This window comes from Heterocephalus glaber, unplaced genomic scaffold (assembly GCF_053883595.1).
Source record: "Heterocephalus glaber isolate CG9 unplaced genomic scaffold, H.glaber_assembly_v1.0 deba00001472, whole genome shotgun sequence".
NCBI lineage: Eukaryota > Metazoa > Chordata > Mammalia > Rodentia > Bathyergidae > Heterocephalus > Heterocephalus glaber.
Window position 1 is genome coordinate 4,408,936 of NW_028258315.1, and position 16,503 is coordinate 4,425,438.

General features: G+C 43.9%; 1 protein-coding gene and 1 long non-coding RNA gene across 3 annotated transcripts; one reads left to right on the forward strand and one right to left on the reverse strand.

The window, feature by feature from the left end:
- Window positions 1-229: 229 nt before the first annotated feature.
- On the reverse strand, window positions 230-4,503 carry LOC106009646 (uncharacterized). Of its 2 annotated transcripts, none has more exons than XR_002396053.2 (4): window positions 4,360-4,503; window positions 2,412-2,449; window positions 1,280-1,531; window positions 230-400 (listed from the first exon to the last, which is right to left on the reverse strand). It is a non-coding gene; the product is annotated as an uncharacterized LOC106009646 (long non-coding RNA). The 2 variants fall into 2 exon arrangements; XR_001183692.3 differs by having other exon boundaries at window positions 4,072-4,503.
- Fam50b (family with sequence similarity 50 member B) lies at window positions 396-16,162 on the forward strand. The gene is made up of 2 exons (XM_004847759.4): window positions 396-887; window positions 14,566-16,162. The coding sequence occupies exon 2, from the start codon at window positions 14,647-14,649 to the stop codon at window positions 15,646-15,648; it is 1,002 nt and encodes a 333-aa protein (XP_004847816.1). The 5' UTR covers window positions 396-887; window positions 14,566-14,646; the 3' UTR covers window positions 15,649-16,162.
- Window positions 16,163-16,503: the final 341 nt, after the last annotated feature.

The following is a 16,503-nucleotide window of genomic DNA, read 5'->3' on the forward strand; positions in this document are numbered from 1 at the left end:
CTTCTTAATAGATTTCTATGAGGATTTCTCCATGCTGGAAAAATCCTAAGAAATAAAATGGGAACTCAACCACCCCAGGGATGTGAGCCCTTGAATAAATGCTTTCCCTTTTTTTCCTCATTTATTTATTCATTTGGAAATAAAATTCTAAACATTTATATCATTATCAGTTATGAATTTTTGAAATTGAAAAAAATTAAAATATTCATAATAAAAACTTAAATTTGAACTGGGAGTGGTGGTGAGCACCTGTAATCCCAGCCCTGAGCACAGCTGACCCAGGAAGATCACAAGTTTGAGTCGCACGAGGGCAATTTAGCAAGGCTGTATCTCAAGAGAGAAAATTTCCTAAAGGGTTGGGGATGTAGTGGTAGCGCAGGTCTGGGTTTGGTCCTCAATACTGCAAAACAATAATAATAACAATAATAATTTTGATCAACCATGCTCTAGGAAAGACCGAATTATATCTTTCTGTAGAAAACATCCCCAAAGTGTTACTATAAGGAGAGGTGATACAGGTTATGCCCTCAAAATCTGCAGGTGTTTCTGACTATTCCACCCCGCCCTATGACTTCCTCTAACTATTCTTACTCTGGATACAAAGTAGTGATTGCTCTAGAGAAGGAGAGACCCACGTGAGCAAGCGCAGTCCCGGAGAGCTTTTCGGAGAGAAGGGATTTCAGTGCGTAGGGGAGGGTGGGGCGCGGGCAGTGCGTGCAGCCCGTCTTGCCAGTTACGCTGCCCGCAGTCTGATTGGCTCAGCTCCGTGCTGAGTGGCCAGCGCCTGCCTTAACGGTTGGCAGAGGTTTGCTGTTATCTATCAGGCGGAGTGAACGGTGACAGCCAGGGCATCGGGAAGGAATAAAATCTTGGCCCATTTATCACAGGTAAGGAAACTGGCCTAGCTTGGGTCCAGCTGGGGCAGTTACTGGAAATACAGTTGTTTAACCATAGTAAAACTAATTGTGAAGGATGGAATTCGGCGTATGATCCTGGGGGCGCAGCAGCGAGAAACGAAGCCTTTCAGGAAAGGGAGGACAAATGGTTGTTTTTCTCTAGGGAGATTACTGCAGTAGTTGACTGAGGAGGAACTAGGAAGACCTTTCTAAGAGGTGATTGCCGTGATCCAGGCCATGAACTATCAAACTCGAACTAGGAAAACAGGGATTTGGACCTGTGCGGGCACCACTCCCTTAGCTAACTAAGCTGGGTTTCTTTAGCCCATCCTGGATCCTTTGAGGGGAAATCTTACGCCCCTCTTAGGATGCCTGGGTCTTACCTCTGTCTGCTCACCGCCGCGTGAATGGCCCAGCCGCCAGCTCCCGGCCGCAGCTGCCTGGCGGCACCTCTTCTCACCTCCGCCCGGCTTCTCTGAGGCAGTGGCTGCCGGGTGTCTGCAGCAACGCCTTGAGCACCTTGGGTCGGTTCCTTAACATCCATGACCCCTGGGGATGGAGGCCTTGGACAAGTGCTTTCCCTCTGCCCACACCACATGGTTCACAGGCTTATTTCAAAGAGCTTTCAGATGTTCCTGCAGGATCACACACAGGGTGCTATAGTTTGGATTGGGAACACCCTTCAAAGGCCATGTGTTAAAGGCTGGGTCCTGAGCTTGCCATTGACCATGGACTGAAACCTCCAAATCTTCAACAGAAGACAAACCTTTCTTCTCTATAAGGGGGTGATCAAGGTAGTATTTCTTACAGTAATGGGATGCTAAGACAGTAGTTACCTAGCAACATAGCCACTTAGGTTGCGTTGGCTTTCCTCCTGCAGCCCTCCTCCTGCCCTGTGACCTCATTCCCTGATAAGCCACCATGTGCAGACCTTGGTCCCCTCCGGCCAAGAGAGAACAGCATTTCCACCTTCATTCCTGAATCTGCCATGTTTCTGGACTCACATAATGCTCTGCCCCATTAAAAGCATCAAGTCCTCACAGCCCACTGTTATGTGCACTATTTAGTATCTCCTTTTGAAAAGATAACTTGTAGATCCAACAGAATCCCATACATGCAGCAGTGGTTCTCAGACTATGGGGAGATGATTTTATAAATTGCTGGAAAGAGAAGAGAATTTAGTCCTGAGATCTAGACTTGAACCATGCTACCTGTGGGGCTACTGACAGAGCAAATGGTAAACGTCTCCAATCCCTTAATATTTCCATCTATAAAACAGAGAAGTATTATAGGGTGCAGCTCAGTTGGAGAGCTGCCTAGAGTGCATGAGTCTCTGGGTTCAGTCCCCAGCACGCAAGTGTGTGCGCACACGCGTGTACACACACGGTAAAAGATTTGATAATGAAATTCAAAGCACTCCTATACCCGTCAAATATGCCAAGCAATTGTGTTGTCAGGTAGCTCCTTCTAGAAACACCTTGTCAAATAAACTTACCAGGTTTTGGGGGTACTCACCTCTTGGTTTCCAGGTTCTTCTTGTCTCAAACAAAGAACTGAAAGAAATAAGGCCAAAATGGTGACAAGGTTTATTTGAAAAGTGTAGGTAAAGGGTGAGGGAGAAATTGGCTCTGCAGAATGAAATCGGGAGCAAAAGAGGGAAAAATAAAAGCAAAAAAATAAATGTATGCCTGGAGGACACAAGGCAGAATACCACGAGGAGAGCCACAGTAGCAAGCTCGTCATGGCGTGGGTCCTTTTATGTCATTCTCACCTCATGGGAACCTGAGAACTTCCACACGTGGGGTCCTGAGAGAAGGCCGGGCTTAGATTCTAGGACACGCCCCCTCCCCAGGCCCCTCTCTTCCCGGCCAGTCTAAGCCCCGCCCTGTCGCCTGTCTCAGTTGCTGATTCAAACCCTCGAGTTCTGTTCTCCCTTCCTCCTGCTGACACAGTCCCCATCTTTGTGTGCATGGGGATTCTCCTTTCCCCACAGCTTCTCAGGTTTTCTCCTCCTCCCATGCCCAGCTCCGGGGTAAGCTCTGACTGACTTAAGGACTGTTTGCCACTTTCCTGACCACCTTGATTGGAAAAGCCAGGAAGTCAAGTGGGAGGTCTAGGAAGGGAGCCCCGCATTCTTAGAGAGTGATCCAGCAACAGCTGCAATCACGCTGTGGCCTAAGGAATTTCAACCTGGATGAAACAGCAAGCGAGACGGTGAGATTGCTAAACTCCTGAAGCAAGCCGAGTGCACAGGCCTCAGGGCCTCTGATCAGTCCAGATAAGGGAGTCATTAAAGATGTGTTAGAGAAGCCAGTTTGAGTCAGGCTTTCTCTCTCCTAGCATGGAGAGACTCTCAACTGGAAGAGTGTGTAAACAAGCTCTGTAACGCGCAAATCACTTTGAAGCATTTTTTACAGTTATTACTAATTAGCAAACAGACCAGTGGCCCATGGAGCCAGCTGAAAGAAGTTCTAAGATTTTATGTTAATTTAGTTTACCATCTTCTTTTAGAAAAAAGTTACCCTGCTGAAGTGGAAGGATCACAAGTTAAAGGCCAGACAGGGTACATAGTAAGTTCAAAGTCAGCCTGGAAAACATAGCAGGACCCTCTCTCAAAGCCACCCCCATCAAGAAGAAAAGAAAAACATTTAGATCACTGCTATTATAATTAGAAGTAGATTCCAACTAGAATTATATATATAAGTAAATATATGTACATATATGTACACAATTGAAAGCCTATAAAACTGCGTTTTAAAATAGTTGTAAAACATGTCATCAAAGAAAATGCTATATAAAAATAAACATACAAAAACTGATATCCTAAAATAACATAAACAATGTTACAATGTAAATAACAAGCTGAGGGGAAGAGTTGGAACTTATATGACAGATTAAGGGGGTGATATTCTCTGTAAACAGAGTCCTGATAAGTCAATAGGAAAGAACTAATCTCAGTAGAAAAATCAGTAATATAGGGTGCAGCTCAATGGTAGAGTGACCCAGAGGGCATGAGGCCCTGGGTTCGATCCCCAGAAACACACACACACACACACACACACACAATAGGTAAAAGATACAATCATGAAAGTCAACATGTGAAAAGATGGTAAACTTAAGCTCAAAGTCAGGGGCCACTGACTGAGAGAATTAGAGAGACAGCCAGGTTGCTTACTGTGTAAATCCCTTGATGGTAATGCATTCCTCTCATGCCAGGCTTCTGGGTGACAAGGAAGGGCCCGGCAGGTGACAGTGCTGTCATGTTTAGGAAGGAAGGAAGGAGAAAAAAGGAAATCAAGTAGAAAGAAGGAAGGAAGAGAGGGAGAAAGAGGACAGGGAAGATGGCTTCCCAGAGAGGCATGACAGGAGAAAATAACTCCCCATGCAAAACACTAGGAATGGAGAACTTCCACAGGGAGAAGCAGGTGAACCAAAGGAAGTCAGTCTTTCTCAGCGTAAACACCTGCTGAAGGTGATCAGAATTGGCTCCTTGACAAGTCTGAGCAGGAGTCACTGGTACTTTGTCGGGTTCTGGCTGTGGGGCCAGTGGCCTCCTCCTTCCCCTCCACTACCCAGCTTGGGGTTTCTTGTCCCTATGCCCTGCCTCCCAGCCCTTTGGACTCGCCTTTGAGCTAAGCTGATAACACGTCAGCCTGTGCTGAGCAGCCAGACTGATAGGACCCTGCCAGCTGATGGAGCCAGAGCCTCTGTTGAGCTGACGTCTCCCCACCCCCAGAAACTGGAGTTTGGAATCTTCTAGCTAACGAGACACAGGAGAAATTGCACCAACAAATAAGATTTAGATTCTTTTGGTCCCTCTTGTGATCGACTTAGATAAGTTAGGAGAAAGTTCTCATAGCTCCAATCTGCACAACTCCAAAGGATCAGAAAGTCTGTCATTTTTCACATGAAAAGACTGGGACTTAGAAAAATTATATGACTTCCCCTAAGCTCATGACAAATTTGCTTTGTGAGAACTCAGTCCTCACACCCAGGGCCCCTGAAGCGCATGCAGCATGATTTCCACTCGGCTCAGGATTTCAGAGCTCTAGGCATTTGTAGAGTGAACTTTAGACGTCTTCAATCTAAACAGAGAATTAAAAATGAGGCTATGGCACTGAACACTTACTCCAATACCTAGTATTGCTGGTATCAGTAGTGTCTCCATGTCATATAAGCAAATAGTGCAACATGTGTTCACTCATTCGTTCATCACACATTTGTTGACCATATAACATGCCAGACTGTAGAACAGAAGAACTAAAAACACATAGAAATAGCAAGGGGCCACATAACTTATTTTTTTAAATTTTTATTTCTATGGCTAATTTTTGCAGTACATAATGGCCTTGTGTGGAGTTGGAATGTGGACAGAACACATCTCCATTCCTTTTACATCCCCTTCTCCCTCTTCCCATTTGAGAAAGATCTATCTCCCTCCTTCCTATTACCTATCTTTTGTTTTGCTCTTTATTTAAAACTTGGGTTTCTCATATAAGAGAAATCATGCAATATTTAAGCTTATGTGTCTGATTTATTTCACTTCACTTTATGGTCTCAAGGTGCATCCATTTTCCTACAAATGACTCAAGTTTATCCTTATGGCAGAGTAATACCCCATTGTGTGTAAATAACACATTTTCCTTATCCATTTATCTGTTGATGGACATATAGGCTGCTTCCAAGAACTAGATATTATGAGTTGTGTGGCTGTAAACCTGGGTGTGCATGGACCACTGTAATATGATGTCTTTAACTCTTTCAGGAAGATACCTAGAAGGGGAATAGCTGGGTCAAAGGAAAGGGAATTTAGTTTTTTGAAGATTCTCCATACTGATTTCCATAGTGGCTTTATGAGCTTACATTTCCAACAGCAATGTAGAAGGGTTTCTTTTTCCCCAAAGCCTCACCAGCATTTGTTATTATTTAATTCTTTGATGATGGCCATTCTTTCTGGAGTAAGATGGAATCTCAGTGTTATTTTAATTTGCATATTTCCAGTGGCCAGTGATGTTGAGCATCTCTTCATGTATTTACTGCAGGCCCTGTGATTTAGCAATAATTTTAAGCCATATGTCCTTGTCCAATTTGTTCCCACCACTGATTCCCCAGCCCTGGAGCTTGGTAACCATTATACAGAGAATGGCTACATCTCTGCAAAACATCCTTTACTGAAGACCCTCGGCAACATTCAGTCAAAATCAGCTCTTGGGTGACAACTCTGTGAACATGGTGACTATAGGTCTTGTGGATAATCTCAGAGACATAAAAGGAGATTTCACCTTTGATATTTCATCCACCACTGGAATCTCAGCATCCTTAACATCATTCCCAGGAACTTTTCCCAGAGAGGATGAGCTGCATCATGACTTAGACACCCAGGCCCAGTCCTGACAGCTGGGACAATCATAGATAATGCTGCTGGCTCGGCAAAAATCCAGCTGGTCAATTTTGGTTAGAAGGAAACCATGGCTGTGTGTGGAGAGTCTTTCAAACCACCACATCTTAATGAATAATGTTCTGAGCTTGAGCTTTCCTGTGTCATGTCGTGAGGAAGCACCGAGGCAGGCTGCCCTAGGTGTCCTGAGCACTGACAGCCAGTCGTGTTGCAAGTGTGTCTCCGCACGTGCCGAAGAGACCATACACTGAGGTCAGGACAGAGAGGAGCATCCTGGCCAGCGTTTGCCATTTATTTTCTGCAGACCCAGAGTTCACCGTCAGCGTTCTGATATTCCTCCATCTTCACCGTAGATTCCATTATAGACAGAAGGTGCATACTGCCTTTTTTTAAGAGATCTGGGAACAGTTTGGTTATGTAAAACCAAGAAAGAAGTTGAGTATTTAGATGGAATAGAAATGATACTACACTTAACATCTTATACAAAAAAATTCAAAATAGGTCAGAAGTCCAAATTGAAAACCTACAACTATAAATCTTCTAGAAGAAATGCTAGGAGTAATTTTTGTGACCTTAGGTTTGGCAACGAACTTCCACATCAGACCTCAAAAGTATGATCCATAAATGAATAACTGATAAGTTAGACTTTATCGAAATTAAAACATTTTGTTCTACAAAGGACACTAAGAATGAAGAGATATTAGATTGGTAGAAAGTATTGCAAAATCACATCTGATGAAGAACTTGCACATAAAACCCCACATAAACTCTAAAAATGGTAAAAAAAAATAAAAAATAAAAAATATAAACCAAACAAACCCAAATACTCAATTGAAAATGAGCAAAAGATTTGCACATATATATTTTTTTTTCTTTGGTACCAGGAACTGAACTCGGGACCTTGCACTTGTGAGGCAGGCCCTGGCACCACTGAGCTAAATCCCCTGCCCATTGCATAGATATTTTACTAAAGAAAATATACACCATTTTTTACTTAATGAAGTGCAAATAAAGACCATTTACAACTCTAGACAGCTATTTAATAGAATGACTAAAATCTAAAAAATAAATAAAAACTCAATACTATGTCCAGGTGAGAATGTCAAGTAACAAACTATTACATATTGCTAAGAACACAGAATGATATCGTCATTATAGAAAATAGCATGGTATATTTTATAAATTAAAGACTTACCATAAAACTTATCAATCCTAATCATAGGTAGGGAAATGAAAGCATACCCAATGAAAGCCTTCTACCTAAATGTTTATAATGCTCCTGTATTCACATAGCAAAAACTGGAAACAATCCATATGTCTTTCAATGGATAAACTGGCACTTTCATACAAAGGAAGATGACTCGGCAACAGAAAATAATAAACTACAAGTACATGCACCTCTGAAAACCAAGTGAAAGATACAACTGAGGCTTTGCCAACAATTAGAAGCATCTAGGCATTTGTCAAAACTTACATAACCATGCACCAAAAAGATTGAAATTACATTGTATGTACATTTAAAAGTTAATTTTAGCCAGGTGTGGCGGGGCAGGCCTGTTATCCTAGCACTTGGGAGGCTGAGGCAGGAGGATTGCCACGATTTCAAGGCCTGCTTAGGCTACATAGTGAGTTCAAGGTCAGCCTAAACTACGTAGTGAGACCCTGTCTTTAAAAACATAAATTTTTTAAAATTTAATTTTAAAATATTAATTTTAGGGCCGGGGATTTAGCTCAGTGGTTCTGCCGCCTGCCTCGCAAGCAGAAGGACCCGAGTTTGATCCCTGGTACCAAAAAAAAAAAAAACTAATTTTAAAAAACTTTCAGAAAAAGACTTGTCTCAAATTGTAACTAAAAACAAATTTTAAGCAACTAGCTCATATCTTTATATTATCTGGCCCCAAATTAAAGTGATGGGTGGCAAGAATATAAAACAGACTTTCTTCTCGTGATATTATTTACTTCCTTAAACATTAGTGCTCTTCACAGAAAATACAGATCTTCAGAGAAGTAAAAACTGGAAAAGGATGGGGGTGGGTATGTGGCTCAGTGGTAGAGCGCTTGCCTTGCATGCATAAGGTCCTGGTTTTGGTCCCCAGCAGCACCAAAAAAAAAAAAAAAAAAAAAATGGAAGAGGCAGGAGGGAGATCAGAGAAGTTAGGAGATGCAATGCTAATTGTTGTGTTTGTACATCGCTCAACTATCCTGTGGCATCTTCCATGCTTGCAGGCTAAGTTTAAAGAACAAATGTTAACAGTGATGAGCCATGGCAAATACACAGTGGTGACCACAGACAGACAATATCAAAACTCGCCTGGGGCTGGTGGATCCCCGGAGCATCATGAGAGCTCTGGAGAAATTATGCACCAGTCTGATTTTCCATGAAGCCTGGAGTGAGTGGGTTTTCTCAAAAGCTCCAGGACACTCCTGGGCAGCATTTCCCTGGGTAAGCAGTCATGAGTGGACATCCAGGGGACTGCAATGAGAGGCCGCTCTATAATGGCTGAAAGTTGAGAGTCCAGTCACACAAAGCCACCCGGCACATTCTTCATCAATAGAGACATCATATGCAATCTGATGAACATATTAACACCATAAGTGAGATCTGTTGGTTTAAGCTGAAACTAAAAACCAAGCCCTTTCTTATCTTCAGAGTTCCCCAACAGTGCCTCACTGCTCACCCAAGGTCAATGCTAGGATCAGATATTTTCTGAAGCATGTTCTTATCTCAGAATTTAATTTCCTCAGTTTGCTGGGTGATCATTCACCACCCGCTTCAAGTGCCAAAAAGCTGGTTGTGATTGTTGTGTCTGTCAACTTGACTTCTGTAAGAACCACCTAGCAGAAGCCCTGGTGTGTCTGGGAATGATTAGCATGTAAGCCACAAACTGAGGAGGGAATCTCCATCCCAGGTGTGGGTGGAACAAACACAGGCTTGTAGCCTGAATGGAATAAAAAGAGAAAGAAGTCTGTCCTTTTTCTTCAAAGAAGCTCCGGACTCTGCCATCGCCTTCAGATGTTGGTCTCCAGTTCTTTCAGGCTTCTGGCACAGGCTCTTCAGCTTTCTAACAGATTCACACTGGTGACTCTGCAGTGAGCTTCCAGGCCTCCACCCTTTGACTGTTACGGGACCCTCGGCTCTTCAGTGTGCAGGCGGCCATTTTGGATTCTTCACCTCTTGTTTCCACAGATGGTCCTTGGGACTCCTCCCCTTTTGATCCTATAAGCCTACCCAGTATATCCCTCACATAATTATACACATGTTTCTTACTGATTCTGTTTCTCTAGGGAGCCTTAACTAAATAAATTTTGGCAGCAAGAATGTTTCAAGAGAAGCAGAATTCTGGGATGAATTTCTCTAATTGATTTAGTGACTTCTGAAGTTGGCAATGAAATTTGATGAGATACAAAGTTGTCATGATCTCTGCCTTTCATAATGTGGAGATAGTAGCAATAGTACATGGTGTGAACTGCTTAAAGTAATATACAGCGTAGATCCGTTTTCTTATTCTAATTCGCCACTTGTAAGATTTAAGGTTAATGACTATATACAATACTTTTGGACATTTTTTGAAGAGTCGGAAATATAATGATGTTGGCTCCTTGCTCTTGGCATCTCTGGACAAACTACTAAAGGAAAATCATGAGTTCAAGTCATGCACAAACAATCTAAAAGCTTCTACGAATGAAGACAGAGTAATAAAGGAAAATCAAGAGCTCAAAGATTCAAACTCCCAGCTGCAGGCGTGCATAAAAAATCTAAAGGTTTCCAAATGCGTCCTGAAGGAAAATCTTCTTACTTATGGCTGTAAGGCTGAAGTTGCTGAAAAGCAAACACAAACCCTCATAATTCAGTTGCTGAGTGGAACACTCAGCCTCAAAGGACATCTGAAGTGAAAGTGAGGATGCTGATCGGACAAAAGGATCTGTAAACTGAGATGGAGATGTTTGAGAAGAAGTGGAGAAAGCTTGGGACACTGAACTCCTAAATTCTTTTTCTTAATTTAAATTCATTGTTCTTAGTACATGGTTCCAGTACACAATGATTACATTCCTCACTGGGAGTTGGTACTTGCACACATCTTAACAATTTTACTTCCCTTCCTCTTTCTCCCTCCCCCTCCCTCCAACCCTTGGCCGCCTTCCATTTCCTTCCTCTCTACCCACTTCTGCCTGTAGGCCCATGACCGGGCTCAAATCTGAGAACATCCGTAAAGATGAGGTACGTGGCATGACCAGTGAGGAGGTCCACTCCACTCCCACGGAACTTCTTGAGTTTTCTAATTTTCACAAGCAGAGATCTGAGGGACAAGTATGGGGATGGATTTTAAGGGTACAGGATGAAGGTGGAAGAAACAAACCTGGATCGGGCTGAGCGTGACATGGCCCATTAAGTAGAAATTCTGAATTTAATGGCACAACTCGGGAAGTTAAAAAAGATGACAACACTTTTATTTGGATGGTTGGCTAAAGTATGGATCAAAAGATAGCCCACTGTGAATGAGCTGGAGGTGCTGGATATTCTTTGGTTTACTATTGATGTGGGGATTCAAAGGCTTAGGGAAACAGGAATGCTGGAGAGGACTTACCAGGTAAAACCTAATCCTCCACACTGGGAGGATCCATAGAATGTATCCCTCACTAATATCTTAAGAAACAGATTTGTGAGGTATTTTTGAAGAGCCCTGTTGTTGCTCTTCTCTGTATGTCAGCCCTTACAGTAGGGCCGAAGGCACACAACTGGGAAACTTTTAAAGGCATTAGGTTTAATTGAATCTCAGAGTGGCAGGGGCCAAGTGGTAGCAGTAAACTGCCAAGGGCAAGGTAGGCAAACTTACTGTAATGGACAGCACAAATAAAGCAATGATCAGAATGGCCAGACACCTGTAGACCTATGGCATTGGCTGATTAGTCATGGTGTTCCCAAGAGTGAAATAGGAAGCCTACTAAATTTTTACTGGATTTATATAAGCAGGAATATTTTAGGGCAAATAAACTAAAATCTACCTCAAATCATAGCAACAGAGAATCACTGCCCCTCGACCTGGGTACAAACTTGAGCCCGTTTACAGGCCCAGAACCCCTTGATTGAAAGAGAAGCCAGGTCTCCTTGGGGAAGGACCAGGTACACTACCAAAATGTTACACTATCAGGCTCTCTCCCATCGTTCCCCAAAGAGACCTAGGGTCTTTGACTAGGGTAACTGTACATTGGGGAAAAGAAAATGAATGGACATTTCAAGGACTACTAGACACTGGTTCTGAACTAGTACTGAGTCCAAGAGATCCAACATGTTATTGTGCTGCTAGTAAAAGTCCCCACTGTCACCTATGGATGTCAGGTGATCAATGGAGTGTTAGCCAAAGTCTGACTCACAGCGTCTTTGTTTTTGTCATGACCATTTCTCTGGAGATAGTTTTAAAAGCTGTATTTCAGCTGGGCATAGGGGCACACGTCTGTAATCCCAGAACTTGGGAGGATGAGTCAGGAAGATCACTGAGTTCCAGGCCAGCCTAGGCTACATACATAGTGAGTTCAAACCCAGCTTGAACTAGAGTGAGACCTGTCTCAAAACAAAAAACAAACAAAGTAACAATAATAATAATAAAAGCTTTGTTTCTGGTGAGGCTTTGAAATCTCAGAACCAAAGGTACACAACCTTTTGACAGATAGTTGGAGCTCTCTTTCCATCTCTGCCACTTTCGCACCTGGCAGATGTTCCCAGAGCTGCTCACCTTCCCCCAGTTTCCCCAAACAATGCCTGTCTTAACGACAGCTCAGCATAATGATTTTTTTCACTTTGTGATGATGTGGAAATGATAGGCATTCAGTAGAGACCACACTTGAAATGGTGAAGTTTGGATCTTTTCCTGGGCTAGCTATATGTGGTCTGATCCTCTCTGCCAATGACGGGCAGAGGCAGCAAGCTAAGCTTCCAGTCAGCCCCAAGATCACCACAGGAAGCAACCCACACCCTACAGCGTGCTGCCGGAGCAGTGTAGGGGTATTATGTGCATTTTCCACTTACCGTATTTTCAGTTTGTGCTGCGACCTCACCATACTTGAAGATCTGTAATTATCCGGTACAGTCTAAAATGCCCCATAATTTTATTTTTGAGAAAATTATAAAGGACATAAAAGTACACTATTAAATATAACAGTTACTGTAGGTTTCTCAAATACATCTTTTATCTAGTTTGCTATTTTTTAAATTTTATCTGCAACCATTCAGATGTTATTGTGGTAAATTACACACAGAGTTTCTAGTGTTGAACCATCTATGATTAAGGCCTATTTGTCAGTATATATATATGTGATATATACATTCATATGTTCATAAACTGCTGTCTTCAATTTACCACAATTTGCTTTTTAAAGAACATTATGAAAGAAAATTTTTGACATATAAATAACATGTTCCCCTGTAGAACCACTGTGGCTAAAGGTGGGTATTTCCTCAGAACCACTGAAGAGTCACTAGCCTGGAATCCAGAATTCCCAAAACATAAGGAATAAGCTATTTTCACAGATAAAAGATTATGGACCCAAACTATTAATTATGTAAATATACAAGGATGTATGAGTGAATAGATAAGAACCAAATTTATTATTTGTAATGCATTTATTGTTCACTCTTGGTAATTACCATGATGCCCAACATTGTACAAGAGCTCTGCCAATTAGTGAGTAGCTTACTTATAGATGAAAACAGTGTAGCCTTGGAATGATTGGTTTTTTGCCACTGTGTTCATAATTAAGTTTGGCAATTTAATGTCTTGGATTTTTCTTATCTGGTTAGATATTGACAACCTCCTTAATACCCTCTTCACATGAGTTGGCCAGCCATTTTGATCTGCCATATTGAAAAATTAAATCTTCATCCACCGTAATAAGTCAATAGATAAAGTCCAGGGGCCGGGGATTTAGCTCAGTGGTTCCGGCACCTGCCCTGCAAGCGCAAGATCCCAAGTTTGTTCCTCGGTACCAAAAAAAAAAATAGATAAAGTCCAAAGTTGATTAGTTACAAAAATAGCAATATAAGCACTGCTGAAAACCAAGAAAGTAAATACCGTAAGAAACATCTGAAAAGATTTAAAGTGTTTGCCTCTGTGGAAGAGAAAAACAAACTAGAAAGTGCTTTTGAATGTTACAGTAGTCCTTTTAGTTTTACTTTTCCTCATAAAACAAGAATGTAAAACCATTTCACATTCTCTTAAACCATTCTTATCAAACTGGTACTACTTTGATAAAACTAAAGAAAAAATTTAGATCTTATGAAACTCAGAGAAATGGCACAAAATCTACTTTGAAATCTGTGACATCTCCTCTTGGGTTTTCCCTTGTTTGGTCAGGATTTCTTTATCCACCAAGAACACATGTAAGAGTCATGAGTTATTTCCCAAGCTTACCTCAGTATATTTTGCACTTTTAAGTCTCTGAATATGTGAGAGTTCTTCTTCATCCCCTGTAGCATGCTGAAATACTGGCTTTCCACCAAGCGAATGCTGGAAGATACTGTTAACCTCCCACCAGAAAACAGGTAGTCAGCCATTGTGATGGTTACCCACGGTGTCAGTTTGAATTAAGAAATGCCAGGTTGATTGGTTTAACATAGTTCTGGGTGTGGTGATTGACTTTATGAAGAGGGAAGACCCACCCTGAGTGTGGGTGGCACCAACCAAATCGGCCGGTAGCCTGGAGGGAATAAAAAGCAAAGGTAAAAGGAAGCCTCACGTGTTTCTTCAGAAGAGCTCAAGTCTTTGCTCTCACCTTTGGACATCCGTCTCCAGGCTTCCTACCCAGACCCTTCGGCCTCCTGATACAGATCACACAGAACTCTGCAGTGAGCTCCACATCTTTGACTGTCCACTGGGTCCTTCAGAATTCCAGTGTGCAGAGGGCGGTTTTGCATTTTTCCACACCGGCCTCTGCAGGCGGCGCTTGTAAGCCTACCTTGTAAATTCTGTAGCGCTCCTGTACTGATTTTCTTTTGTTACTTGATGTGAGATTATTGTTGATGTTCAGCTCCCAAACCCAGCCCTGCACTTCCCTGTAGGAACCCATGACTGTTCTAATTTAAATTAATTGAAGTAAAAAAAAACCTCGGTGACTTGGTGACACTAGTTGGCCTCCTGTGGTTGGTGGTTACCATCCTAGGTCAGCACAAGGACAAAACATGTCCGCCATGGCAGAACGTTCTGTTGTAAGGTGCTGATCTAGACCATGCATGAGATCGGTTCCTTTCCAACTCATGTTCTTCCCTCGTTGCTGCAGGATTCGTGAATTGACCCCGGAGTCCCAGGTGGGAGAGAGGAACGAGTAGAGGCGCAGCTGGGGCTGCACTGAGCCGTGGGCATGGCGCAGTACAAGGGCAGCATGCGGGAGGCCGGCCGGGCCATGCACCTCATCAAGAAGCGCGAGAAGCAGAAAGCGCAGATGGAGGTGCTGAAGCAGCGCATCGCTGAGGAGACCATCATGAAGTCGAAGGTGGACAAGAAGTTCTCGGCCCACTACGATGCCGTGGAGGCCGAGCTGAAGTCAAGCACGGTGGGCCTGGTGACCCTGAACGACATGAAAGCCAAGCAGGAGGCTCTGCTGCGGGAGCGCGAGATGCAGCTGGCCCAGAGGAAGCAGCTGGAGGAGCACGAGCTGCAGCTGGAGATGCGGCGCGAGAAGGAGCACAGGCAGGAGTGCAAGCGCAAGATCGCCAGCCTGTCCTTCTCACTCGAAGAGCTCGACGGCGACGGGGACGACGGCGGGGACCAGGACCCAGTGGCCCAGACCAGCAGGAACAAGAAGAGCCTGGGCAAGAACCCCGACGTGGACACCAGCTTCCTGCCGGACCTCGAACGCGAGGAGGAAGAGAAGCGGCTGCGGGAGGAGCTGCGCAAGGAGTGGGAGGCCAAGCGCGAGCAGGTGAAGAGCGAGGAGATGGAGCTCACCTTCAGCTACTGGGACGGCTCGGGGCACCGGCGCACAGTGCGCATGAGCAAGGGCAGCACGGTGCAGCAATTCCTGAAGAAGGCGCTGCAGGGGCTGCGCCAGGACTTCTACGAGCTGCGCGCGGCCGGCGTGGAGCAGCTCATGTACATCAAGGAGGATCTCATCCTGCCCCACTATCACACCTTCTATGACTTCATCGTCACCAAGGCCAGGGGCAAGAGCGGGCCGCTCTTCAACTTCGATGTGCACGACGACACGCGGCTGCTCAGCGACGCCACCGTGGAAAAGGACGAGTCGCATGCAGGGAAGGTGGTGCTGCGGAGCTGGTACGAGAAGAACAAGCACATCTTCCCGGCCAGCCGCTGGGAGCCCTACGACCCTGAGAAGAAGTGGGAGAAGTACACCATCCGCTGACCCGCCCCGGAAGGAGACTCGCCGGAACAGGAAATGCTCAGATTTCTAGGCTCTGCAGACTCCAGCTTGGCTTGGTGACCTGCATTTCTCCCTGAAATTTAATAAAGCTAGAGGGTTCCCGTTATCCCAGGTTGGTCATTCCGTTGCTGCCGTTGTCCTTTGTTGCTTGGTTCGTTTTTCAGACTATCCTTAGTTTTCTGTGCAGTTCACTGCCTGGCTCTGATGTGCTCTGTTAGACCTTGGCCAGGCAGACCATGTGATGAAAGAAGGGGCACATTTTTGGCCAAACGATCATGAGCATGGGTTGTGGATCCTGACTAGCAGGGCCCAGTTACCCTCCTCAGCTTCTTACTCAATGTGTAGTTTTGAGCAAGTTTATTAAACCTCGGTGCCTTAGTTTCCCCACCTGTAAAAGGAAATAGCAATACCACCTACCTCGTAAGGCTAATGTGAGTTAAATGAGTTAATGTTTGTAAAGCACTTAGAGTTCAATAAATGTCTCCTGTTCTTCTTACGATCTTGATTGCTTTATTTAAAGATTGCTATGATCCAGTCCTGAAATACTGAGATGATCTGTAGGCCCCTCTTCAGTCTCTGGTTCCCTCTCTTACCACGTGAGTCCCTCCGCTCTGCACATGACCAATTCCTTTTCTGCTAACACGGCCAGGGGAGCCCTCGCCAGAGCCAAGGAGATGCTGTAAACCATTTGTTTTATGGTGGTGTTGATGAGGTGCTAGGGATTATAATCTCTTTCCTATATGCATTACCCAGTGTCAGTACTGTATTACAGCAACACAAAATGCACGAAGACATATACTAACCTGAAATTTTCATTGACAAAATGAAAATGTGCTG

Bases quoted from the DNA above. Each gene is read 5' to 3' on its own strand.
- Fam50b (XM_004847759.4), top strand. From the start codon at position 14,647: ATGGCGCAGTACAAGGGCAGCATGCGGGAGGCCGGCCGGGCCATGCAC.